The sequence below is a fragment of the Gouania willdenowi genome, chromosome 16 (assembly GCF_900634775.1).
Source record: "Gouania willdenowi chromosome 16, fGouWil2.1, whole genome shotgun sequence".
In the NCBI taxonomy this organism is placed as follows: domain Eukaryota; kingdom Metazoa; phylum Chordata; class Actinopteri; order Blenniiformes; family Gobiesocidae; genus Gouania; species Gouania willdenowi.
In genome coordinates, this window is record NC_041059.1 from 23,304,944 (window position 1) to 23,332,765 (window position 27,822).

Consider the following 27,822-nt stretch of genomic DNA (forward strand, 5'->3'; position numbering starts at 1 on the left):
GATATACCATTTCAATGTAGATTACTAAAATGCCTCGCACAATTCGATTAGGGGCACGAGAGGCCCACCCCCCTTTTTTTGGCAATTTCCATTAAAGTCGTTTTCTCATTTATTTGTGAGTCAAATATTGCGACAGTTGGTGGCACCAAATCATTGACACATACCAATATATGAATGGGGCCCATTACTCCGTATGTGCCAGGGGGCACCAATTTTTTACTCAGTGGAACCGAGTCATTTGACTGAATTCTCGGAAACTTGGTACGTGCTATTCGGCGCAGAGACGTTCCGCCGTAGTTCATCGAAACAGAAGAAAACATGCTTTTCACAAAGTATTGCATGGTGTGTGCAGCACTGCAGGACCAACTTTACACATGTTGTTCCAGGGAAAATAAACCCAGCCTTGTTTTATATACCACAGTTTATCTTCTGAAGCAGGAAGAACATGCAAACTCTGCACATAATGACGAGTAGACCCCTGACATTCATGTTGTGGGGTGGCGATGTTCAAAACCGTACAAAGTTCTGAAGTCATTGGAGAATCTTTATAAAATGTTCACACAGCTGATCTGCAAAACACAGTCCGTGTGAACTGTGGAGAAAACTTTTCTTCAGTGAAAGTTGAAGACGACTTTCTGAACATTGATCCGTGGAAAAAGTTAGAGTAACATGTAGAAAACCTTGGGTTATGTGTAAGCCAGCGGGAGAAGCTAAATGCCAGTTTGTGAGAGCTCATGGTGAGGAGAAGAGCTTTTTATCAACGATGAGGACAAAGCAGCAGCAGCAGCATGACGAGTGCAAAGTCTTCCACACACAATCAGGCGGTCCTTAGTTTCACATCTTTACAGATCATTAGTGTCCATCTGCTTATTATGGACAATCCTTTAGGTTTTAATGCAGGAATCCTGGCTTCTCGTCAGTGAGTCTTCATTTTCTTGGCGTGGGAGGCAGATTCTCGCCTCCTTTGTTTGGGTGCGTAGCGCCTGGGGAAGATATCAGGTATGATGTCACTATTACACGACTAATTCATTATAAATTTATATTTGTGACAAATTCAGACAGCATGGACAGTACCATAAAATACAAAGACTTAAATATAACGACATTTAGCTGAGGATAGACCAGAAATTAAGTGACCATTGCAGCTAAAGTGCAAATGCGCTAATATTTTGTCTTCATTTTTTTTAAAGGAGCCGTATTATGAAAAATTCACTTTATAATGGTTTTGCTACAGTGATATACATCCCTTTAGCCTCATTCAGAGGGACAAAGTTAAAAGTTCTGTTTCCTCCTCTTGTTATTCCATATTTTGTAAAAAGTCGAATTGGATTTTTCTCGCCAGGTGACATCACCTAGTGGAAACTCCTCCTACCCTATAAGAATGTGAGCTCCTACCTCTCCTCCTACCTCACGTGTAAAACAAACACTGTGGTTTAATATAGAATATACTGTACGTTAGGAATGTGCAATATTTTGTTTATGATTTATCGTCAAAAATATTCTCACCGGTAAGAATATGTCATCCCACGATATAAACGATAAATTCCCATGTGGGAAATTACCACGGGCCATTTGTCCCTCAATTTAGCCAAGAATGCCCCTAAAAACTTAGTTCCACGGGCCAAAACTGCCTCTGTTGTCAACTTATTATTCTCTGGAGCGGAACGCTGTTCACGGCAGCTCCGTAGCGAAACCGCCGCCGCTTCCGCCCCTCAACCCACACACAGCCACAGACTATGTCACGGCTACCTGAAGCTGCGATACATCATGGACCGCTACTTGATTAAAACCAGACAACCATCCATCAAAGTCAACCAATCCAAGTTCCTCCGTCAGATTCACCCAAAGTTCCACAAACACGGAGACAGCCACACTTTCAAATGACCCTTGAAACCTGCAAAACTGGAGCATTCCTGACTCGGAGTGGTGAAGTGGCAACACTGGGATGGAAGTAAAGATGTAGCTATTCTTTGTAGGATATTAGATGGAATAGAGTAAAGTAATTTCAGTGTTTAGCTGTGACCTCTCATTACTGGATGTGTTGAATAATCTCTCGTGCCATGTGGACTCAAACCTTCTCTGGTAGAGGTAGAGGACAAAAAGGAGCTCATCTCTGAAGCAGGACAGTTGATGAGAGGAGGAGAAGGACGCAGAGGACGAGAGGAACAAAGCGCACGAGCACAGGTCTGAAATGAACGTGTTCACTCCCTGTTAGAGAGAGGAAGAGGAGGTTAGTCACCCAATCAGAACACATCAGTCACTGCTTGTGGGTGAACCAACAAACTACTCACTCTGTACAACAACACTGTGCCCTGCAGGTGACTGACAGTCTTCAGCTGTGGGAGTAAGAGGGAATCAAACGTAAAGAAATGAACGGATATTCTCGCACACGTCTCGTTCACAAATAGATCGTACCTTAATATGTTACGGTTTCATTTATTCAGACAATGTTTATCAGGAAATTGACTTTGATGTCCTGACATGTTTTGAGGCAGCCTATCTGAAAGAGATCAGTGGATGCCTCTGAGGAAGACAGACAGTTGGCAGTCGAAACATGTCAGGAGAACAAAGTAAATATTCTGAAGAAAGTTGTCTGAATAAATGGAACTTTAAGAAGACAAAATGAACTTGCTGGAATTAGATGGTACCTTGTAGTTAATGAAGAGCTGAGGAGCCATTGACAGAAAACCAAATGCATAGACTCCTGTGAGGATTGAAACATCACCACCATGTTAGTGTCGTAAATATTTCTGAAAGCGTTACACTCTGCTCTGTATGTGTTTTTTTTTCTAATAGAATGGAATAAAATATCAGATTACATGAGGAAACAACTCACCAGTCACCAGACTGTTGATCAGCCAGCTATAGTAACTATTGGACAAAAACAATCAATTGTTACAGCAGCAAAAAGTGATTTACACTGTTTATTTACATCTAAGTTTCCTGAAGTTGGGATCTTGGGGATTTCATTTTAAAACTGTGTTTGTTTTGTGTTTTTTTAATTTGATGTCTTTTCTTTGCTTTAGCAGTAGTAATCAATCATGCATTAGTTACACTAATAAGTAATTTCTGCATTAGAAACACATAGTAACAGTATGTAAGTATGGTAGATAAATAAAAAAAGTTACCATCCGGTTGCCTTACGGTCAACCCCCGGTGCTATTGGTACTGTTACCGAAGTACAAGTATGTAGCGTTTTAGGGTTAGGATTAGGTTATAACCAATATCGCAACAATTTTTAGGGTTAGGGTAAGAGATAGGTTTAGTCTCAGTCACGTGACCTAAACTGATCAATGACTGACCGATCATGTGACCTAAACTGGCCAAATAGGGGCGCTGCGTACGGATAGAATGTCGGCATATTGATACGGTAAACGTATGGATCGCCACTGCCATAAATAATATATGTGCAATGATGTTGCATGGAGACACAAAACTCACTGGAGGATTTTAATGGTCAAAGTAACATTTAAAAGGAGTTAAAAAATAAATAAATAAATAAATATTGTACGTAAATAAATGTGAAGAATCTTTTTTTTGTGTGTGGTATACCCAACTGAAAATCAATAGTGATAGAATAAATAAAAAGGTTTAAAAAAATTGATTTTGTTGGGTTTGAGAATTCAGATACACAAAAGGTTTGTTAAAGGTGCAGTCCGCAATTCTCAGATCCCCCTCTCCCCCTCCCTCCCCGCGGCTCTCTTACCCTGCCTCCAACCTTTCCAAAGTCCCTCCCTAAGAAGAGCTAACAAGCTAACGTTAGTCCGACAGCAACAACACAGTGTCACTTACAGCAGCTCACACGGAGGCTGCTACGTGCACACAAACAACACATGCACAACATAGTTCTAGTGTAATAATTACAACAGAAACATAATGTAAATCAAACAGAAAAGTCACCAATTCCATCTTCTACTCCTCCAGACCATACACTGTAAAAAAGAGGGCGCTCTAGCTCCGGGAAATGGGCAGGGCCTGTGGGCAACAGCTGTCAGACAGCCCATCAAACACTCTGAATGGTTTTTTTTTTTTTTTGCTCGGTCGCGGTGCATTCTGGCAATTTGCCAAAGGCTGCAGGAGCAGCAGGAGGGACTCAATGAGTCTGTTTTTTTTCACACAAACTACTAGTTTCACGTAAAGCTGTCCTTACATAATGACAACTTTAGCAACTATGACAAAAAGTCAGTTTTATACGAGTTGCAGACTGCACCTTTAAGCACTCTATAGACCTTTTTTTTTACTTGGATTTAGTGCAATTCTTAGGAAAGAATGAAGGGATTATGCTAAAATGGCTCGTTTCCTGACCGTGTTATCTACCTCTTCTTGCCCCTTAACAATAAAAAAAGTGTAAGAAGACACGGATCACATTCTCCAGATATGCTCACCTCTTTTGTCGTAAGTAGGCCAGAGAGAAAACAGCTCCACTGATGCACAGGGGATAGACCAAGTAGGACAAGTACTTGGACGCCTGGAGAAAACACAGACTGAATATAAAAATCAAAAACACACACACACACACGGTCAAAGCAGAGCTGTAACTAAGCCAAACCTGTGTGTCAAACTCCACTGTTTTTCTCTCCTCTTCATCCAGCTTGTTTACCTGTACATCAAAACAGCGACACGTCCTTTATTCACATATTAAATGATTTACCAAATGTCTCTGTTTAAATGCTTCACACTCACATTAATCCTGCTGTTTTTACAAGGCAGCTGGATTTTAAACACTTTAAACACCTTCCACACCTGGAAAACACGCAGGTGAAATCAGGAGGTAAAAAACGGACACTTTTAGTTTGTGTTGTTAAGCAGCAATCAGTTTGACCTCCACACACGCCCCCAGGCCGACAGGAAGCAGGACCAACAGGCTGGTCTGCTCCAGGAGATGGAGGAAAATCAGCAGCGTACAGAGGCTACGCCACAGAACTGGGAGAAGGAAAAGGACAAACACGGACATGGTGTAAGATTTTACACTCTCACTGTTTCTGTTACTATTTTGAACCAAACCTTTGGAAAGATTACCTGACTTCCTGGACATTCCCATCATGCTCTTCTTTTGTCTCCACGCACTGATGTCATTTTTGAGAGCCAGAAACTCACAGATAAGCTAAAGACATTCAAAAGCACTTTGATTTCATCGTAACTGATTAAAAAGCTGTTAAACCAACAATATGGAAGCGTAAAGTCTGACCTGCAGTGCTGTGACGAGTGCTGTCAACACCAACATGTAAAGGTTTGATCCCACAAGAGTTTCTTTAATCTCGTCAATGTTCTCCTCTGTAAAGCCTTAAAAAAACACCAAAAAAAAAAAACAAAACTTTTTGGGGGCCAAACGTGTACCTTCTGCTTTTTCAGTTTTTTTTTAATTCTCATTACCTCATTGTATGAACCTTTGCCAGGAGTTTTATTCAATTGTCATGTTCACAATCCCATGATCACTTTTATTGCAAGATGTATAGGACAGGAGATATAGAATGTATTTGGTCCCATTGACTCCCATTATAACCACATATTATGGATATACTGTTATTCTGACATATAACAGTGGTTTTACCATAAATACCTAATAAATCTAAGCCTCTGCTTTCAAAATACAGGTAGAGTCTTTATTACATAGAGTTTCAATGGATGTGAGTAATTCTAACCCTGCAAAATGCATGGCAATAAAAAAGCTGAAAACCTTACAAATAATGTAATAATAATTGCAATCACGTAATTGATAATTAATTACAGTTATGGCGTAATTATAACTGTACTTGTAATTGAAAAAAGCTGTTGCTGTTGTGTAATCGTAATTGAATTGTAATTGAGTTCAGATGTGTGACTTTGTAATTGTAAATGACATGGAAATTCCATAAAAACACATACGTAGGTAACAATTATTAAAATGTGTTTAATATCAACTTTTCCCACTTTTTCTTGAGGATCATTTTACCATTAAAAAAAATAAATAAACAAATCTAGTGGTACAGTATACTGACAGAAAACAGGCTCAGACGCCCACACTAAATATGAATACCAATATTTTTAATTGATTAGGAAGCCTAATAAGGAAACCAAGAGATGAAAAACAACAAAGTTGATGATAGAAATGATAGCAAGTCAAAATGTACCTGTTATAATAAGAGATGCTAACAGAACGCTAACACAAGAGGAGGGTTACATTTTATGGGCTTATTTATTAAAGGCTCAGTAATTGTGATTAATTGTACTTTAGTAATTGAGAATGTAATTGTAATTGACTTACAGGGGAAAATTATGAATACATTTTTTACTGTAATTGGAAAAAATGCTGGTCACGGTGATCATAATTGAGTTGTAATTAAACATGGATAATTGTAATTGAAAAATGTAATTGACCCCAACCCTGGTTGGAATACACATCAATCAATCAATCAAACTTTATTTATAAAGCGCTTTTCATATGTACAATATAATTCAAAGTGCTTTACATCATTAAAACCTTACATATAATAAAAAAAATATGCCACGCAAACAATCCACAGGAATCCAGTGGTGTGAATGTGGTGTAGAAAATATAGTATTTTGTGTCTATGTGTGTTAAGGCGTGTGTAAAAGTCGAATAACAAATGTTTATGTTTCCTCTTTCCTATTGGATGCACGTATAGCATGTTTATGCATTATTTCAATATATTTCTAACATGATTCAAATACACATGTGGAACAACACAAAGACAACTATCGTGGGTTTTTCTGTTTCTTACCGAATTGTCTGAGGGAGTAAACTATGTCCTGCAGATGAACCCAGAACCTGAACCCAGTGAGAGAGATCCCCTCGTAGGACACGGTGAGAGGAAGCTGAGCAGTGCTGCTGCTGATCTCCTGTCATTTGGGTGGAAAAGCTGTGATGAGGACATGCCTAATGGTAACTGTGGCTCTGATCCATGATGTGGGGACTTTGTAAGGAGATGTTTCGTACCACCAGGTCACTGACTCTGCAGCTGAGCTCATTCACCAGCAGCAGGGGGAGGTAGAACATCTGTCTGCCCTCATGGGAGCTGCAACGACAAGCCGGAACCATCGGTTACCATCAGACACACCAACGGGCTCATGTTTATTAAATTAATTCATTTAAAGGCGTTACCTGAAGATGGTGAAATTATTTTTTTCATTTTAATAAAATAAATATTAAGTAAAGGAATCAATAAATGATTTAATAAAATCCACATACTATACACTTGAGATGTACAAATATCATATAAATAAAGAAAATTCACAATGTTTGCAAAATGAACAATCAAATCAAATATAGTTGTTTATGCATGTATTTTCTTATTTATTTATTTATTAATTTACCTTTGTTACATTTTCAAATATATTAATAGATAATAGTGAGTGAAAAAGTAGCTAAGAGTTGAACATCAGCATTCTAGATTAACATTTAGCCACAATAGTTAAAGTTGACTGGGATTTAAAGCATAATATATTGTATCAGAGGAAAATATCCTACTTAAGAGTCCTTGAGCGCATAATATTTGTAATTTAATGATACGGTCAGCCTCACAGCAGCCGTTTTTCTGTGTTTTGGACTAAATGCTGGGATTCATTGGATTTTTTATTGTCTATTAAGATTTTGAGACCACCTTTGATGGAATGTATGGACTTAGTAAGACATGGCACTGCTTTAAAGGTGAGGAGTGCTGGCTTGTTTATGTCGCCATTTTTTTCCTCAAGTTTGACAAAATATTTGACTGTGTTTGCTGTGATGGTTGTGTCTTAGAATAATTTATATGGTTAAAAAAGTGAGATTCTAGGCTTTCAACCGGTATATGACACTATATGCTGCTGTATTTGAGAAGCATTTAATCCTTTAATGGCGTGAATAAGTGAGGAAATACATTTTGACGGGACGGTGGACTTTACGGGTTAAAGCTTTTAACTCTACATAAATAATCAGAATATTTTAAATGATTTTGCATTATATCACCTGTTAAAAAATGTTTTTTTTCTGGTTTAAAGGTTGAATTTGTCCTGACGTGGACATTAGTGCTAGTGTCTGACTGGTTTATAGCCGCAGTAAAGCCCTATAGTCAAGCTGACCTCCACAGATACAGTATGTGCCACTTACACTCTCATATATCGACGCACATCACTGGGAAGCCCCGCCTTGTTAAAGGTGAAATCCTCAGACATCATGGTGATTGACAGACGGGGCCGCCAGTGAGAGACGGGACTCTCAGATTTGGATGCTAGTCCCTAATGAAGCCCACAAAACACAATCATTATCAGCCAGGTGAGACATGGTAATATTGATAGAGAGGGCTGTGAACCTTGTGTGGGTCCTTCTGTCCTTCAGTGAGGGCGGGGGGGATGTAGGTGGTGAGCTGAGATGCATAGTGAACTTCTCTGCTGTCCTCCAAAGGGGAAACGCCTGCTTTGTGAACATAAACAACAGCGTACAGGGTGCCATTGGCACGGGTTTCCTCTGGGAGAGAGACATTCACCAGCCTGAAGAGAGAGAGAGAGAGAGAGAGCGAGAGAGAGAGAGAGAGAGATCAATTCAATATAAAATAGTGAACCAACTCACTTTATACACACAGATTCAAACTTGTTTTGCTTTATCCCTGCAGCTGATGCCAGGTATCATTCAATGTAGTCTTCTTTCAACATGTCAACCATACCTCTCAAAAGTAGTGTGAGGGTCAAAGGGGTCCATTTTAACTTCAAGGCGTAGTGGGCTGTTGTCTGGTATAAGACAGGAGAAGACGCTCAGCTGGAAGGAGGAAAAAACAAGGTCATGGCCTTATTTTGATATAGAAATATATATATATATATATATATATATATATAGAGAGAGAGAGAGAGAGAGAGAGAGAGGAAAATTAACAAATAAAGTGTCAGTCTTGGTCCCATCGGAAATGATAAAAACTAGAGATAAATCTATTCAGGAGCCACTAAATCAGTGCTGTCCACCTTGGGGTCACCTGCAGTTTAGTTGGGGTTGCCTGAGATTTCTGAAAAATTTAAAAATAGATTGTTGAAATTTTTAAAGGGCCTATATCATGCTAAATCAACTTTTTGGAGCTTTTAACCTTGTTATAATGTTAATTCCTTATCAAAAACTGTTGAAGACTTTTTCATTACGACTTTTCTAAACAACACACAATCTTAAACAGCTGTATTTCTATACTTTCACTTTGTGAATATATATATATAGCTCAAACATGATCAAAAACTAATTCTAGAAAAAAAATGGGTCATGATCCAAAAAAGGTTCCGAACCATTGCCCTAAATACTGTTTCTTTCCACTTATTTACAAAATATATTCATTAAAATGTGTGTTATCACTCATTCATTCCTCTATAGTTGTTTTTTAAATAGTTTTATAAGCAAAATGTTGTAGTCGGACAAAGGGAGGAGTTGGATTCAAAAATAAGAGAAACAGGGTACTTGAGCCAAAAAAGTTTGAGAACCACTGACATAGAACATACAGGGTTAAGATTAGAGCTAAACAATTTTGGAAAATAATCTAATTGTGATTTTTTTCCCTCAATATTGCTTATAGATTGTGATTTAATATGCGATTATTTTTTCAAGGGCCTCTGGTCATGCATTTTTCAATGAACACAAGCAATAAATCAATCTGTTTCATAATAAACTATTTCAGATTTATTTAAACTTTAAATAAATATGAAATATACATTTTAAAGCACAGATTACAACAACAAAGCAAACAAATCTGCGGCTTTACCTCTCCTACAAATCTAACTAAGTTCACGTTTCATGAAACATGTAAACATGTGGACTGCACTTCTTAAAAACTCTGAACTTAACAGGACAGTACAACAAAACAATTAATAAAAAAATAAAAATTTGCAGCCTTTGCGATTAGAAAATCGCGTTATATGATATCGCGATAATATTGCAAATGCAATTAATCGTTCAGCCCTAATCAGAACTTAATTTATTATCCACAAAGCACCAATGAATTAAATAAAAAAAATTTTTAAATGATCAGAGTATAAGTATAGATACATTTACGAACTCTAAAACTGAAAAAATACCCAGCATTCAATGCTGTTTTAGTGCTGTGCATTACTTTATTCAGGTTGGTCGGCAATGATGTGATGCATTTGATTGTTGTCTGGTCATTTCATTTTTGTAGTTTCACAATGTCCGTTAATCAAAAAATATAATTTACTTTGTAATGGTTCGGTGTGGAAATGTAATAAATTACTTTACTTATTTTAAAATGTAAAATCACTCATTTTGAAATTTCCAAAAAAAAAAAAGTACAATAAGTAAATAAAGTACCCATAAAAGCAACTCAGTTACAGTAACGTGAGTACTTGTGATCCATTACTTTCACCTCTGTTAAATAATAAGTACAGTTTGTAATTAAAGCACAAACACTATCTAAGCAATAACAGCTTTCTGGATGCCTCAGAGGCCTGTGCTCACCTGTAGCCTGGGTCTGGCAGACAGGTAGGAGGAGATGCATTGCTCTCCGTTGCTTCTATCGCAGGGCTTGGTGTAGATGAACCCGTAGAGCAGCCATGCGGTGTGCAGCATGTACACCACGAACACTCCCAGCAGCAGCTTAGCCACGGGGCGTCTTTTACCGCCTCCGTCCTCCGCGTTGGACTGACACGAGGGGAACATGGTGGCGGATATCTGTGGGCAGTGCACTAGCCTTTACTGGGTAACCATAGAAACACTGACTGAAACAGAGAGGGCTCCGTGTGAAGGGATGAAGCGGCGAACAATAGCCTGCAATCGGTGCTCTTCCTCCCGCAGCATCCTTCCGGTCATCAGCATCCAGTAAGGGATGCTGACTTTCTGAGGCTGACTGAGCATGCGCGACTGTCTGTCGACGTCATATCTATGCTAATGACATCGTCTTTTCATTATTTTGAACAATTTAAGTTTAGTTTTTTATTTGTTTTGATTTATTAAAATAGATCATGTAAATTATGGAATCACAGGAGAGCCAAAATAAATGTGGAAATATAAAGAGAATCAATAATAAATATATATATATATATATATATATATATATATATATATATATATATATATATATATATATATATATACAGAAATGTAATAATTTTTCCATTTTGTGCATGCTTTTTCCATTTTGCTTTTGCTTATTTGATTTTGTCATTGTTTTTTCTGTATTGTCTTTGTTTTTTCCATTTTGACGTTGCTTTTTCTGTTTTGTCTTTGTCTATTCCATTTTCGTTATGACATTGCTTTTACTTGATGGCTCAAAGCAAATGGAAAAAGAAAATGACTACATTTGTATATATATTTTTCATTATTAATTCTCTTTATATTTCCACATTTATTTCCTTTTAATTTTGGTATTCCTGTGATTCAATAGTAAGTGACAACAAACAGTTTAATTTTTTTTTTTAAATATACAACTTCAAAAAATGAAAACAAAACAGTAACCAGCATTTTCAAATGCTAATCTGATCTCTTTAATTAATAATGGTGTAATAATAAGAGTATTTAATTAGTTATGTTGTGTTGTGTTTAAGGCTAGGCAATATATCAATATTGAAGATATATCGAGTTTTGTATTTTGGCGATATAGAAAATTACAATATAGTCTATATCGATACATTTATTTATTTTTTTAACTTATTTTTTATTGAAATACTTGTTTTAGTAGTCGCGGCTTTCACTACTTCTCAGAAACGCACAGCTAGATGTATTACTGAGTGCATCCTAACCCAGACCTTCCCTTAAACAAGCCACACTACAGAACTCACTCACATGTGCTGTCTTTTATAGGAGAAAAAGCCAAAAGTGCCTGTGTGGCATTTTGCATCAGCAAATTTAACCCAGATTTGTCTTTCTGGTCCGACTTAATTTGAATTAAAATTATCGAGATTTATATTGTGTATTGGCATTTTGAGAAAACAATATTGAGATATGAGATTTGGTCTATATTGCCCAGCTCTAGTTGTGTTATGGGATTTTGTTTCATTTTAAAAGTACAATTTCAGAAAATAAATGCAGGCTTGTATGTTTGAATGATCACATTTTATGGTTGCACAGTATGGAAGTAGATTTGTGTCTTTATTAATCAATCAAATCTAAAAATAAATAAATAAATAATTTCAATTAAAAAAACAAAAACATAATTTTAATCTAAAACTCCATTGCAATAAAATGCAAATACATATTTGATACCGAAAATAAAATTGCATTTTAACACTTGTTATTGAGGTTAAGTGTTTTTTTTCTGTCTTTCTTTTTTTAATGCACAAAGCTAGCTCCATTGCGCATGCGCTGTGTATTATTTGGCGTCAGACTGACACATCGTGTCTGCAGAGACGATCTTCGTAGACCGGCTGCGGTGCATTGTGGTCCTGCTCGGTGCTCTTGTAGCTGTCCTGCTTCTTGCTAACATTAACATTAGTGTGTCATTTTTTTAGGGACTGTGTTTGTCTATAACAGTGAGTCCTGATAACAGGCCCAGCTTCAGTCAGACCGTTCGCTCAGCTCACCGTGTCTAACATAGGGAGGAAGGGTTTAACCACTCGATCTTGTTTTGTTTATGTGCTAATGGAGCTCCAGCAGCTCTGCTCCCCGTTAACCGCTCTGTGAACACCATGGCGGTGTGTGACGGTGCCTTCAGGCTCCTGCTGGCTTCATGTGTCCACAGCACCAGGACCAGCCTCCAGCCTGTGCGTCTCTACGGTACTGCCAGTGCTCCTAGCTCCGTGCTGTCAGGGGTTCGAGCCCTGGGACTGTGCTGCAGTCTGCTGAGGGACAGTCTAATAACACATGGACACAGAGGACTGTCCACTAGGACACACTGGTCTCAGTCTGCTGCAGTGAGGAGGAGAAACCTGCTGCCAGGACCTACACCATGGCCAGGTACAGAGGACTGATATATCCTACTCAAGTAGCAGTAGAGGTCGGCCGATATATGGACTTTTTTTCAATATCAACTATCGTCCGATTTATTTATTTTTTTATTTAGCACTTTAGAGTGGCCATTAAAGGAAAAAGAAAGAACAAAAAAAAAACATACATTTGGATGTATAAATATACAACAACAACAAAAATGTTATAATAATAATACCATGTCCATGAACCAATAGGCTTACAAATAGAAAACCGATATAATAGGATGAGAATATAATATAATAGTGCCTGATCAAATGTCCTTGTCCTATTATATCCTTAAAGGTATTGTGGACGATGTTTAAAAAAGAAACGCCCTCTCCACATTTTGAAAAAAATTGCACATGCGTGGGAGAGCGTGCACGAGACCCGTTTTCCTCGCGCACAGCTCTGTTTACAAGTTGAAGTCGGCATCGGTCTTAAAAGCTTACCGACCAAAAGAAGATTTGCACTTTTCCCACTACGTCAGACTCGCCACCGGCAAGTGAAAATACATTTTCAAAGGACCAGGTGCGCACCGGGCACGAGCATGTACGACGGCCTTTCTAAAACATGATTGACAATTAGGAGGACCAATAGTCTTGATGATCCACCCGGAAGCTAAACATCGTCGACAATACTTTTAATAGAGGGTTTTCACGGCGCATCATCAACCCAGAAGTCGCCATTTTGGAGATAACGCAGCAGGTCTACAAACAGCACGCAGACAAGAAAATTCCGAATGCACATTTGGAGTTTTATAGTTTGCTAAAAATCACAACAAATCAGGTAGAACAATCTCACAAGTTATCAGAGGAAAGGAGGCGCTTGTGGCTAGCAAAGCTAAACTAGGATCTACGAGGCAAAAATCTGCACAACCTCCAAATATTGCATCAACACATCATCAGTGGGGTAAAAACTTACCTGCAGTGGTGAGTTGTGCAAAAGGATGATGAAATAAACATCTGGTTATCTTTTCCAGTATTTTTATTAACGAGTTTGCGTAGATGTACATTTAAATTAAATAATATGCGTGTATGTACATTCACAGTTACAATTTAGTTCCAGGGTTGTTTCACAGCAACAGGTCTGACACTCTTTGACTGTTTAGCGTTCATTAGAGTGACAGCCTGGGGGAAGAAACTGTTATTATGATGGGTTGATATGATTTATGTTATCATCATCACACTAGAAAATTAGTTAAGAGTTGCTGCAAACAACAATTTACTTACCTGACAAGAAATGGGCCCAACAAATTTTGTTTGATAAAATGGTATTACTCAGACAGAGATCAATAGTTGGATTAGGTTTGAGGGAAAACTGACCCATTTATTATCACCCAGTGAGTTACAGAAAAATGTAACCTTAATCATAAGAATATTTTACTATTGAATGAAATAAATTAAAAATAATGAATAAATTAGACCACAAAAAATAACTTCAATAAATCCAATAAAAACAATAGATTTTATATCACAGATTTCAGACTTGGTTCGATATAATTCAATTTTTTTCTGATGTTGGACTGATATCCGATATCAATATCTGAATGGGACACCGTTAAGTACCAAACCAAATCTACTAGATACCAAGAGGAGCTGAAAGGCAGTATAACATAAACAGGGAATCACATTTTGGGGGTATGTTACGAATCTAGATTGCCTCATATCGTGCTAACTTCCGGGATTACCGGTAAATCAGTGTGTGCTGGACTACGAAGCTCACTAACGTCTTACTGAGCTAAATCACCATGGAAACTTATGCTGAATGACTAGCCTGCTCGCAAGCAGGTTCTCCTCTGATTAGGATCTGAGCGAGCGCTAAAGTCCCGCCTCCTGACCAATCAGATCTCTTAGAAAACGAGCTGTCCAATAAAAAGTGATCACGTCACTGTGTGGATTTGATCTGTCAGATCTGTCGAGAGATGGAGAATATTTAGACATCGATGCAATTTAATTTTATATTTTCATTCTTCATATTTTTAAGGAACTATACCTCATTTGTGATGTTCTACAGTTCCTCCGTGTGATTGGTCAGACGCTGTAATATCCACCTCCGTCACTAGAGCGAGCCGGTTAACCAGACTGAAATTAACACGCTTACCTCAGCCTGTTGCGATCTAGATTCGTACAACAGCTTCTCTCTGAAGGACAATCTAAGGTTAGTTGAAGCCCGCTAATGGAGATTAATCCAGGCTATAATTACAACGTAACACAAAACACCTGCAGAGTGATAAAGGCACAAACAATTTGTAGTGAAAGATCAAAGAAAATGCTTGATTACCACGAACTAGCAGTGAAAGGGCCAAACACTACTACCGTAATGACAATAATAAGAAAATAGAGATTTTAGTTTTAAAAATGGATATAATCCAAAGTGGATTGATGTTTTGTCTGTGTTTACGTTCTACAGTAATGTTTGTGCGTAGCAGAGTGATAGAAGCATCTCTGTCCAGTGTGCCTCCATCGTTTGTGGTGGTGAGTGAAGCTAGTTACTGCGTCATGAGTTGGATGTATAAATCCTAAATGTATGTTGACGGAACACATCGGATGCTTTTTGTTCCACAGATGAAATTTGACCAGGAGGGAAATGTGACAACTTTTGGTAAGTGTGTGTACTTATGAATGTTGTGGCCATACGTACAGTATATCCTGCTTGATTTATTGATAGACAGGGAAACCTTTTGAGTTCTGTGGTGTTCTCCCCATTGCGCAGACTGGTGATGTCCCATTATAATTCATAGGTTATTTTGTTGAAGTTTTGCCATGGTATGCACTAAACTAGAGATGGGCAACTCTGTTACAGTGGGGGCCACAACAATGTGATTGTATCTGATCTGAGGGCCACATTATCAACATTTAGAATAATGACAAATCTAAGCATTATAACTGGGCAGGTTTGTCTCTTTTTGTCTCCGTTTGTGGTTTTGTTGTTTTGTCAGTTTTTACTCATTGTGTGTTTTTTGTTATTTCTGTTCTTGTTGTAATTTTGTGTATTTTTCCGCATTTTTGTTGTTGATTTGTGTGTTTTTGGGGTCACTTTCTGTATTTGTGTTGTTTTCTGTATTTTCCTGTCATTTTGTGTAATTTTGTTTACAGTTTGTGTCTTTGGAGCTATTCTGTAATGTGTTGATGTTATTGTGTGTTTTTGTTTAAGTGGTTACTGTGTCTGTCATTGTTGTCATTTTGTGTATTTTTGGAATTTTTTGTGCATTTTGCTGTCGACTTGTGTGTTTTTGGAGTTATTTTGTGTATTATGTTGGGCTTTATATTCCTTCCATCTTCTTGAATTACAATTTTTGAGGATTTGCTTTGGGGCCACAAAAAAATTAGACTGAGGGCCACATGTGGCCCCCGGGCCGTCAGTTGCCCATGTCTGCACTAAACAATTTAGAAACCCAGCTGTTCATCTCTAAGACTGTTGGAAATGTATTTGGTCACCAGTTTCCTGTCGTAATGAGGAAATGCTCCATCTTCATGAATTTTGACATTCTTGCAAGATTCTGTTCTGACTGTTGTTGTTGTTCTGTAAAAAGTTATGTTTGTGCAAGAAAATGCTAAAGACATGAAAGTGGACACATTGTTAAGCTTTTGCTCTTCATAATCCTTCTCTGTTGTTGTGACTTTGCAGAGAAAAAGAAATCTGAGCTTTATCAGGAGCTGGGCCTCCAGGCCAGAGACCTCCGCTTTCAGCACAGCACCAGCCTCACTGCTCGAAACAACTGCATCATCATTCGGATGGCGGTATGTTCACAGACTCACTGACTATTTAGAGCACAGAAAAGACGGCTGAAGCTGCCGTCATATTGAAGAAGCCTTTTTACCGGAACTGCGCAGTAAAAATGTAAACAGGACGCTGTTAGTGCTATATGCTAGGGATGTGCATCGTTAACTGGTTTCGTTTGGGAACCGGTTCTTAGTCAAACGATTTTTTGGAATCACTAACAAGCACCCTTTACGATTCTGCTATAGATTGTTCCCGGGCTGCGCTGCCACTGTAAACAAACGCACCCCACTCACAAATTGGCAGTGACGTCACACACACAAGCTGCTGCAGAGCTGAGCTGCTTCATGTGATGCTGTAGAAAAGGCCCCAAAGTTAAAGATAAATAAGTACTGTTGTTTATGGAGGTCTCCTTTATCTGTGTCATGACCTTTGACCTCATGCGAGAGAACTGAACAAGAGCCAGATTTACGAGTGTGAAAAGACTTCATGATCATTGCTTTTGGGAATAGGTTATTCAGAGTCGGGGAAAAAACATAAATATAAATAGACTAAGACATCATGGTCATATTTTATTTATCATAACTACATGTATATACTCATTACAGTGATATAAATGAACATGGCTGCCAAGCAATCCCAAACCACAACTTCAGAGTGGAAATAGGGCATCATTTCAATGGCGAAGGGCAATCCTTATCCCGCGCCACAGTGGCATGTTCACCAGAGGGCGTAAAGGAGTATGTAAAGTAAAAGAAGCAAAAGTCACCAGCACTGCTCCTCATTTTACAATGTGCTGTTTTGTATCCTGGTTCTGGAAGATCATCTGAGTTCTCCACTATTGACAAGGAGAAGAAGCCACACTCTCTGTCACAGCTGTGGACAGAAGAACAACAAGTTAAAGTGGTAAAATTATCAGATGAAAGTACAAATATGTTTGATTCTTTTTACATAAATATTCTATTCACCGTACATTGTTAAACTTAAAAGTAAATAAGTTGAAGATACCTGCTGTTCTTCACCCCCGTCCCAAACCCCCTGCACTCCACACAGTCAGCACGCGTCACACAGGTCCCAGGACAGGTAAAGCACATCTCACAGGTCGGCCCATAGAAAGGAAGTTTACACTTGCATAGTCCACATTCACACATCCCATTTCCATTGCACACCTGCTGGTTGTATGCCATGCAGCCAGTAACATTCGTGGTGCAGCCGCAGTCTTCACCTGTCCACCCTTCATCACAGACGCAGGTCCCACCCTCACACGATCCTTTGCCTCTACAAATTCTGAAGGATAAAGACACTTCAGTATTTAGCAAGGTGTTTTGTTTGTTTAAGATCCCCATTAGCTTAAGCATACGTAAGTGCACAATGACAATACAATGTATATAATGAAAACAATAATCGCATTACACCAACAAAACAGACATTTCAACAACTACAACTCCAACAAAATCAATAACAACAGACATAAATGCTCCCAAGTATTAGAATTAGTGTTTGTCATTAAAGTTTCTTAATAAGTAATATCTCTTTAGGGATTTTTTAAAAATGATAAAGATTACGCTGTTTATTGTCACTTGGTAATGAATTCCATTTATGCATAGCCCTGTATGTTAGTTAGAGTGCTGTGCTAATGAAGTTCTTACTTTGGGTAAAATAAAACAAGCACTAACTGCATGCCTAGTTGAGTAATGATGTGTTTCTGTACTGAAAGAAAGCTTTTGGTATAAATAAAAATAGGAAGACCATTAATGAATATAATAAACCATTTTTGAAGAGTAACTAAACCCTTGCTTTCTCCTGACCTGCTACTAAATTTAAAAAATGCCTTGATTATGGGCGGGGCTCCTTGAGCAGTTAAGACGCGCCCACTCTATAATATAAAATCTCCATTGAACAATCTATGCTATGTTAAGCGCAGGGTAGGTAATTTTTGAAAGCTAGCATGATTTTGAATGTAGCTTCCTCTGAGGGCTCCACTTTTACCCGTCCCCTCCCCTCTGTGCTCCCTCTAAAGCCACGCCCCTCAATCACATGCACAAGTGCCGCTGCTCCAATAGCGGACCTCGCTTGTATTGTGTAGAAACTTCGGCATCTCATGTCTCATTCAGTGGTAAGTAAACACTAAACTTTATCATTACATACATTAAAAACTAGGGATGTAACGATTCACTCAACTTCCGATACGATTCGATTCATGATACTGGATACTGGGTTCACGATACGATTCTCTCACGATTTTTTCATTTACAAAATGGGACTGTAGACAAATTTGTTTTTTGGGAAAAAAACTAGAAAATACTGTATTATTTTCCTTATATTTTTCATTATCAAAAGAATTCCTTGATAAACTATTCAAAACAATGCAATTTAACTAAAAATAAATCTTGAATGAAATAAATAAAGGAATAATACAAATGAAAATGAAGCCTATTAATTTAAATTCTGGTTCTATAATAAACAATGCAAAACTGCATAATAGTTATTTTTCTTTTAAAAGTGCAACTGAAAATGTATTTTGTGCCTTAACAATTTGACTTTAAAAAAAAAAATCCCGTCATTGCACTGATTTACGTCATATTTGTTTGGACCAGCAGAGGGCGCTGGTAACACAGTGGTCGGTTGGCATGCAGATATCTTGCAGTGAAGAAGATAAGCTATGCTAGCAGACAGAGCTAATGGAAAAACGTGACTTTTACAGATATTCAAGTAATATTACAGATATTCTTTCGGTGCTAAAGGGGTAATGAATCCGCAGACTCCGCCCGCCGCCAACACTTCCGGATAGCGCCCTCTGCTGGTTAAAAAAAGTACTGCGATTCAATTGTCAGAAAATCGATATCAACCGTGATACCTATGAATCGATTTTTAACTGCCTTACGATTAATCGTTACATCCCTATTAAAAACTGTGACCAAAAACTCAGTTTGAACTCTGTCACCCGTGATGCGCTTTAAGTGTGCTCGCAAGGGGTCGAGAATGAGCATGGAGCTGTGATTGGTTAAAAAAACAAACTATCTTTTTTCATTGGTCGATGTTTTTACAGGTTTACAGCTGCTACAGATGACAGATTTTCTTTGTTTCTTTTTCAGAGCACATAAGATCTTAATTTCTGTCAGGACATAAAGACAATTTTAACCAAAAAATTACCTACCCTATCTTTAACCAGATACTCATTACTAAATATAGCTCTCTATTCACTTTTCTCTCAATCCAACCTACTCACCACCGATTGTAGAGCCCACAGGTGAGTTTTTATAGAAGGGGTGGGGCTAATCGGGCTTGTTTGTGAAGCAAGACGGCCCCAAAATGTCACATGATCTTGTCCTCATCCAATAGCAAAAATTAATTGTAATAGCTGGGTTTCAACCCATAGAGGGCAGTCACTCTGACATTTTACTAGTAAATATGCCAAATTGAAATACTTTGACTAAAATGTTGAGAGTTGGACCAGGATCAATAAACGGCATTACTTTATACCCAAATACATTTGTATTCAGCCTAAAAAAGTGGTTTTGGGTTTTAGTTACTTCTTAACTTCAAACCATATGATATTTTTATGCATTTTGCGTGTGATTTTGTTACACAATTCTGAAGCGGAAGCAGAGACATACTTTTTGTTGTACTGCGGGCACTGAAAGTTACTCCACTCGCAGAATTGTCCGCTGAATCTTTCCATTGAATCGACTGGTGTGTTACAAAGGCAGAAGCCTCCCTCACAGCTTCCTCTGCCGCTGCACACCGGAGCATGCGGGCCGGAGCGGCAGGCCAGGAGGGAAACGTCTTCCTCCCCTTTCTGGCAAAATCTTCCAGAGTAAGGCTGGTAGCATTCACACTGGCCACAGACCAGGACACCATTCTCTCTGCAGACATCAGTCTTTTCCTCACGTCTCTGCGTGCACTCGCATTGACCTATGCAGACAGTTTATTAGAAAAGTTCTCCGTCTCTAAACTAAGGACTCGATGTTATTTGGACTTACACAGCAAATTAATTTGTAGCATGACTTTCTCTGGAGAGAGGTTGTTTGCAATAAGGACAGACCAAGGTCCACTTTGATTTTTGTGTGTACTGGAACACTGCAGGGCAGCCTCCACGTTCATCTGGAGCCAAAGAGCAAATCAAACCATGTGTGTGTGTTTGGCAAACAATTAGAAGCACAGCTTTGTGGATGTTCTCCTTTGGAATTTGGAATTGACCTGTACGCTGCGGGGGTTTCCTTTTGGTGAGATGTCGAAGCTGATGTTGACTCCAGCCGGTATGTTGCTTGCGTTTACAGTGACCTCCTCCATTAGCTGCTCCGTTGGTGTGAAGTAAAGCGTATAAGATTGGTTCCCACCTGGCCTCACAAAGAGGTAGACTTTGTTTGGCTCCAACCGCGTTTGTTTGGCTCCGACAGGTAGAGGACTGGAAAAGTAAAGATGTCACCACTATGAAATTCAGTGCTTTCTAACAGTGGAACCAAATATTTTATGACTTGTGGGGTAACATCAGGTTTGGGGTCAATTATATTTGTGATTGCGTAATTAATTACAATTATGGCATAATTACAATTGTAATGGACAAAATCTGTTGCTGTCCTAATCAGAATTACATTTTAATTGAGTTTAAATAATTGATTTTGTAATTGTAATGAGAATTCTGTATGTATGGTAAATTATAATTTAACGCTAAACTAGGGAACCATGGTACAGTTGTATGTACAGTTCTACACATATGTAGTTAACAATTATTAAAATGTCTTTCATATTAAGCTTTCTCACATTTTAACATTAAAAAAATGAAATTGAGGTGTGATTACTATAAGCCCAACAACGTAACCAATAGATAAGAAATAAATTACATGATAAATATTTGTTTTTAGCGTATTTTACAGTTGATTTAGGACTCGTTGTCATAAGAGATGCTAACAGAAAGCTAACACAAGAGGAAGGTTAACTTTTATTAGACTATTTATTTCAGACTCAGTAATTGTGATTAATTATGATTCAACTTAAAGAATTGAGAACGTAATTGACTTTCTGAGGACAATTTTGTTTTTAAATGTAATTGTAATTGAAAAAAAAATGTTGGTAGCTGTAATCGTAATTGAATTGTAATTGAACATGGATAGTTGAAAATGTAATTGTAACCGAAAAATTTAATTGACCCCAACCCTTACATTTTTTAAATTACAATTACGTCTTCAATTATCCATATTTAATTACAACTCAATTACGATTATGTTGACCGGCAATTTTTTCCAAGTACAATTAAAATTACATTAAAATTATAATTTTTCCCCTAAAAGTAAATTACAATTATATTCTCAAGTGTTAAAGTTTAGTTACAATTAGTCACAATTACCGAGTCTTTAATTATTAAGCCTATAAAACTTAACCTCTTCTTGTGTTAGCTTTCTGTTAGCATCTCTTATGATAATGAGTCTGTTTTGACCCATGTCTTATATCAGCAGTAAAATACACTAAAAAAATAATATCTATCATCCAACTTGTTTTTATTGCTTGCTTACCTTGTGAGGCTTATCCATGGAAATATTGGTTTCATATTTTTGGTGTGGGCATCTGAGCCTTTTTTGTGTCCGTATATGAAACATATTTTAATGATTGTTAATTATATGTGTGTAAGCCATAGAACTGGAACATGTTTCCCTAGTTTTGCATTTAATTACATTGTAAATGACAGTTTTTATATAATGTTCATGCCATTTACAATTACAAAGTCAATTATCTGAACTCAATTACAATTGCAACATCATGTTTTTTCAGTAACGATTAATATCAATTGTAATTAATTATCAATTATGTGATTACAATTATAATTGACCCCAGTCCTGGGTAGCATGCTGCAACAAGGCTCCCGTGTGTTTAGGCAGGTAACTGTTTACTATTTAAGTAACTTATCCATTTTTTAATTTGTGCATGCATACTTGTGTCAAAAGCGACATTCAACATTTATTCCAAATGAAAACACAACAATGCACACAACTTACATGTATCATGTATCAGTTAAGCAGCATTCTTGGGAGTGTTTTTATTCCTGAAGTAAGCGATTGTTATCTTCAAGGTTTCACAACTTACTTCACAAAAACTCGTACAGTCTGATCATATTTTTCTTAGACTATAGAGAGGTTGTCCATTGTTTTGAAACAGAAACTTGTAAACCTGTCCATTGTTCAATTGCAAAATTGACCAACTTTCAGCTCTTACCTGCGGGTTTCGATAGGAGTCACATAGCCTTCAAGGCTCTCTATGTGTTCTTTACCGCACCCAGCTTTCTGCAGCCCCTGCGGAGTATCACAGCGAGTGTTGGCTCTCGGGGCTGTGCACCAAGCACAGTCGGGGCCAGACATTATGCATTCATCACAGCTGGAGGCTGTCGTGAGGCATTTCTGTTCCGTAGCCCTGCTTGGACTCAAAACAAGCAGCACGAGGAATAAACAGGGGAGCGTTGCAGCCATCGTGCAGTCAGAAAAATGTTGGGATGAAGTTAATAAACCTTATTCTTTAAATTCTAAAAAAATAAACCTATGCTAAGAATAGCTTTACAAAATGTAAAACAGCAGTGAATGTCACATTCGCTGCTTCTGGGGCTTGAACTAACTCCTGACCAGCTCTTTTATAGATCAGTTGTTTTGGGATCAGAGTACACATTTGTTAACTTTGCTCCTGACCCATTTTCTCTTTCCAGTATTGAAAGCCATCTTGACTCCCCAGTCCCTGCTGGTGTTGGACTTCCGTGGGGTGGGCCTGGAACGCTGGTTGGTGCGGGAGCTGGCTCCCCAGCTGGCCTCGCAAACACACACTCTGCCCTTTGAGTTCAGAGCCCTGGAGGCTGTCCTGCAGCACAAAGTGAGACACTTCCAAGTCCATAACACTGTCATTTATCTGGGCTCTAATGTACAGTAAACTCACTGAAGCTCTGTTTTGACAAAATGAATGGTTTGAACAGGTAAACACTCTACAAACGCGCTTGAATGATGTGGAACCGGTTATATTGGACATTCTGGAGTCTCTGGTGGATCCTAAGATCCTCTCTGCTGACAGAAGTAAACTGCATGTATTGCTGCAGAACAGTAAGAGGTAAAACACAGCAACTACTGGGAGGAAGTTAATCACATCAGCACAATTCACTGATTCCATTCCAATTATTTAGGTCTTGATTTGATTACAAACTGATTTTTGATTGTTCATGATTATTGATTCGATTTTTGGTTTTTACTGATTAATAATCTTCCATTGTAACATCTGTTACCTGCTGAATTATAGTACTTGACATTTGAGTAACACCTCACAGCACCTTCAGCATTGTATAGTGTAATTAAAAAATCCAAATTAGGAGGACTTGCCTGTTTAGTAAATAATAAATCTTTGGAAATTTAAGAAACGATTCATGAACATTCATTATGAAATCTCAATCTATCAGTAATCTTTTTTCCACCACCACTTGCAACAACATAGGTGGATAGGGTTTGAGAAAACTACAAGCTATTGTTTTTGATTTATTGTTTCACCAACTGTTGATGAAGAAAACTACGGTAAGTTGCATGTCCCCAGATGCAAAACTGCTATTTAGCAAAATATATAAATACTCCCTAAGGATTTCTATTGCAACAACATATCATCAGTAGGGGAAAAATAACCTAACCTCCTAAGAGAGTATTTATTTTGTTATTAAGAGTTATATTTGCATAAAATCTGGTCTGTATTCATACAATTTTACTATTCACAACCAGGTAACAGCTGTAAAACTAAAAGAAGCGCAGACTCATTTTGCTTTAGTTTTCTAGACATTTATCTGTTAGATTTCTATGAACTCCATATGCTTTCAATCCATTCCTTTCTGACAGTTTATCCGAGCTGGAGACCGACATAAAGGTTTTTAAGGACTCTTTGCTCAAGATCCTGGATGAAGATGAGATCATTGAGGAGCTTTGTCTCACCAAGTGGACTGACCCACGTGTTTTGTACGTATTTCATTCCTACAATTCTCTGAATGGGTGTTTCTATTCTGTAAATTATGTGTGGCCTTCATTTATTTATTACCACTTAGCTATAAAAAAAAACCCAATACTTTTTAAAGCATACTTTATGACAAGTATTTATTATTTATATGGTTTTATTTGTATATTTAACATGAAACAGAGTACAATAATAAATGTTAAAATGTAAACGTCCAGATAATGTCACTGATGGATAGACTGCTCTCATGTGTTTGTGCAGGATGTTTGTGGAGCCTCTGTGATATAAAATATTTAGTCTACACTCTGCTCTGGAACGGTCCATCACAATTAAATGTGTGCAAATTGTTCTTTCACTCCCTTCCCTCACCTTTACTCTGTGTTGTCTGTGTGTAAATATTTGGGGTGCCATTCACTTCAAAGAGTCTGTTCTTAGTGTCGGTTCTGTCACGACCGACACATTACCAGACTTGATGTTAGTGTTGTGCAGTGTGAGGTGAAAAAAGACTAGATTACTCAATCCCAACAGGGATGTGTCACAGATATGATCTCAGGATTATTTTAGCTTTGAAACATGTTTGCTTATTGCATTTAACATGAATGGATTGTATGTAACCATCTGTACCTTTGTTTCTCTAGTGAGGAGAGCAGTTTGGGAATCGACCAGGCTGAGGAAATGGAGCTGTTACTGGAGAATTACTACATGCAGGTATCACTAAAAATCCTTTTGATTTTGATTTTATATAATCAAGATAGACTAATGTATTTCATTTAAGAAAGTGTCTATAGATATGTTAAATGTAGCCATAGACCCCGGGATGCAGATATTTTTTCATTTTAACATATTTAACACGGCAAATTTAATGAAATGTTGCACTCTATTCATCTTTTCAAAATGCCTCAAGAAACGGATTGTGTATAAAACTAGAATATTTGCATTTCCTGAAGAAAATGCAAGTGAGGATGCAGGTGCTGGCCCGCGTCATTGAACCCTGCATTAGCAATAGCATTGGCATTAATTAGCATAGCATTAGCATTAGCCTAGCAATAACATTTACAAAGCATTGACCTAGCATTACCCTGAACAGGAATAAGTGGGTCTGAAAATGAATGAAAGACCTAGCATTAACTCAGCAATAACCTAACAATAGCTTATGCTTTGCCCAGCATTAGCACTAGACTAGTATTAGCCTAGCCGATGAACCCTCTGGGAAATAATGCAGAAGATATGATGAAAATTGTTAAAATGGGTTGAATGATCTGAAACAATCTAAATCAAATTTAAATAGGTTGAAACAAGTTGTAAAATGAGATCGAACTGAAAAATCAATGCAGTTGCTCAAAAAATGTAATAAGTCAAAAAGTTTTTAAGTTACATGCACTTTTCTGTCATTAGTGAGAATGCCTCCTCAGTAAAGACTGAAAAGTGTATCAGTGATATTTGTATAGCATCTGTAGTGTTATTTTTTGAGTGACAGCGTGCTGCTCCATGCAGGCTGAGGAGCTGGGAAACAAAGCCAGGGAGTTAAAAGAACTGATCGACGACTCTGAGAGTGTCATCTTTATCAACCTTGACAGGTGTGTGTGTGTGTATGTGTGTGTGTAAACATTTCTGCTTGTTTTTGGATATTACAGTACCTGTGTGTGCTGTTTTTATAAACATTTTCCTGTCTGTTTCATCACAGCCATCGTAACGTGATGATGCGTCTGAATCTGCAGCTGACAATGGGTTCTTTCTCCCTCACGTTATTCGGTCTGATTGGAGTGGCCTTTGGGATGAATTTAACTACTGCTTTTGAGGAAGTGAGGCATCTCTTTGATTAATAATCACACAGCAGCTGGAGTTCTAGTGCTGTTTAGAGAATCTCTGAAACATTAGCAGCCTTTGTGTTTTAATCCTTTTTTTGTCTTTTCCCTCAGGACCCCCGAGCTTTCTGGCTGGTAACGGGCTTCATGTTTTTGGGCAGTGGACTGATATGGAGACGGCTTTTGTCATTTCTGGGACGACATTTGGAGCCTTCAGTACCCCCACTTGTAATAGAAGCCCTCCTAAATACATTTCACATATACTGAAACCACTGATCAAATGGTGCATTGCGCAGTGAAATGGTATCTGGGTTTTTAATAACCACCAATTTTGTGTGTAATGCAGATCCCTCCGGTGTGGAAGAGAAATATAAAAGGAGTCAGATGAAGCACCGGGTTTGACGGAGTACAGACGTCTTACAAACTGCAGCAGAAGATGTGGTCAACCTACTAATTCTCTCCAACTCACAGGGAAGGCTATACATTTGGATTTAGGAAGTGAACATAAAGATCACTGAAGGATCACAAACTTGAGATGTTGTCCAGAGGTGAATTGAATTTTGTTTGATTTTTAATTAGAAATGTTAAATTCATCAATGTATCTCTGGTAAGTTTTATGTTGGCTGAATTTCTCTTTACTGATGTTCAGTATTTGTGTAAGCATTTGCTTTCTTAGTTAAACCACAGAAATGGTTTTGTTGCTACATTTAACAGGTAGAAAATTACAGATAAAGTTTTATGATTACAATGATGAGACCCACCTTCAGATCATTTATTGTAATAAATTCCTCACATCTTAGTTTATTGTGTATCTTTGTTTGGGTTTTAATGACCTAAAAGCATTCCCATAATGCAACAGGAGATGAGCCTTTTAATGATGGATTGCAAACAAATAACCACTGCCTTACTGTAGTGTTTTTTTTTCTTCTTTGTTTTATTTATTTTGTTTCAGAATAAAAAACATATTTAATGTATTACACTGGACAAAGGTTGTTTATTTAATGTGAGTGTAAAAATAAGTTGTTTCTTTAAAAATTACAGATCGCAATCACTGTTAATGCTTACTTGGAATTCTAACATGTACTGCCAAAAGTGCTATTGTTCACTAGAGGGAGCCATTAATAAGTCTGCATCTGTAACTAAAACAGGCATGTACTTACCGTAAGTATATGCTTTTTCTTTTTACTGATAATCCGTTTTTTCTTCTCCTTGATGTGAACCAAATAATTTCTCAACGTCTGTCAAGATCCCATGGGCGTAGCACCTCATTTTGGACACAAACCATCTTGTTGGGCCCCTACTGTATGTACACTTTTTTTTTTTTTTTTTTTGCCCAGAAACTATAATAGTATTCTAAAAGCGTTTCTTTTTTTTTTTTTTTTTTACTTCACAATAACCCAGAAATTCCCAACTTTTTTGGGTCGTGACCCCATTTTAATATCACAAATGTCTGGTGACTCCAGAGACATT

The 27,822-nt window shown here is 37.7% G+C and overlaps 2 protein-coding genes across 2 annotated transcripts; one reads left to right on the forward strand and one right to left on the reverse strand.

Moving 5' to 3' along the window:
• Positions 1–160: 160 nt before the first annotated feature.
• LOC114478340 (cleft lip and palate transmembrane protein 1-like protein) lies at positions 161–10,780 on the reverse strand. The gene is made up of 17 exons (XM_028471342.1): positions 10,421–10,780; positions 8,640–8,731; positions 8,289–8,466; positions 8,087–8,214; positions 6,938–7,016; positions 6,723–6,840; positions 5,189–5,283; positions 5,020–5,104; positions 4,823–4,923; positions 4,684–4,743; positions 4,550–4,600; positions 4,386–4,468; positions 2,837–2,871; positions 2,649–2,704; positions 2,292–2,336; positions 2,075–2,208; positions 161–983 (listed from the first exon to the last, which is right to left on the reverse strand). Exons 1-17 carry the CDS (start codon positions 10,619–10,621, stop codon positions 917–919), a joined length of 1,608 nt encoding a protein of 535 aa, XP_028327143.1. The 5' UTR covers positions 10,622–10,780; the 3' UTR covers positions 161–916.
• A 1,514-nt stretch (positions 10,781–12,294) lies between these two features.
• On the forward strand, positions 12,295–27,326 carry mrs2 (magnesium transporter MRS2). The gene is made up of 12 exons (XM_028471343.1): positions 12,295–12,853; positions 15,275–15,339; positions 15,430–15,466; positions 16,493–16,609; positions 23,277–23,437; positions 23,538–23,668; positions 24,436–24,552; positions 25,186–25,255; positions 26,042–26,124; positions 26,232–26,349; positions 26,467–26,580; positions 26,699–27,326. Exons 1-12 carry the CDS (start codon positions 12,586–12,588, stop codon positions 26,738–26,740), a joined length of 1,323 nt encoding a protein of 440 aa, XP_028327144.1. The 5' UTR covers positions 12,295–12,585; the 3' UTR covers positions 26,741–27,326.
• Positions 27,327–27,822: the final 496 nt, after the last annotated feature.

What these genes read in the sequence shown, in the direction of transcription:
- mrs2 (XM_028471343.1), top strand. Translation starts at nt 12,586, where the DNA reads ATGGCGGTGTGTGACGGTGCCTTCAGGCTCCTGCTGGCTTCATGTGTC. An exon ending in AGGACCTACACCATGGCCAG is followed by an intron (nt 12,854 to 15,274) that starts GTACAGAGGACT and finishes TACGTTCTACAG; the next exon opens with TAATGTTTGTGCGTAGCAGA. An exon ending in TGGACTGACCCACGTGTTTT is followed by an intron (nt 24,553 to 25,185) that starts GTACGTATTTCA and finishes TTGTTTCTCTAG; the next exon opens with TGAGGAGAGCAGTTTGGGAA.
- LOC114478340 (XM_028471342.1), bottom strand. Translation starts at nt 10,621, where the DNA reads ATGTTCCCCTCGTGTCAGTCCAACGCGGAGGACGGAGGCGGTAAAAGA. An exon ending in GCCTGGGGGCGTGTGTGGAG is followed by an intron (nt 4,744 to 4,822) that starts GTCAAACTGATT and finishes CGTGTTTTCCAG; the next exon opens with GTGTGGAAGGTGTTTAAAGT. An exon ending in CAGTGGAGTTTGACACACAG is followed by an intron (nt 4,469 to 4,549) that starts GTTTGGCTTAGT and finishes TGTTTTCTCCAG; the next exon opens with GCGTCCAAGTACTTGTCCTA.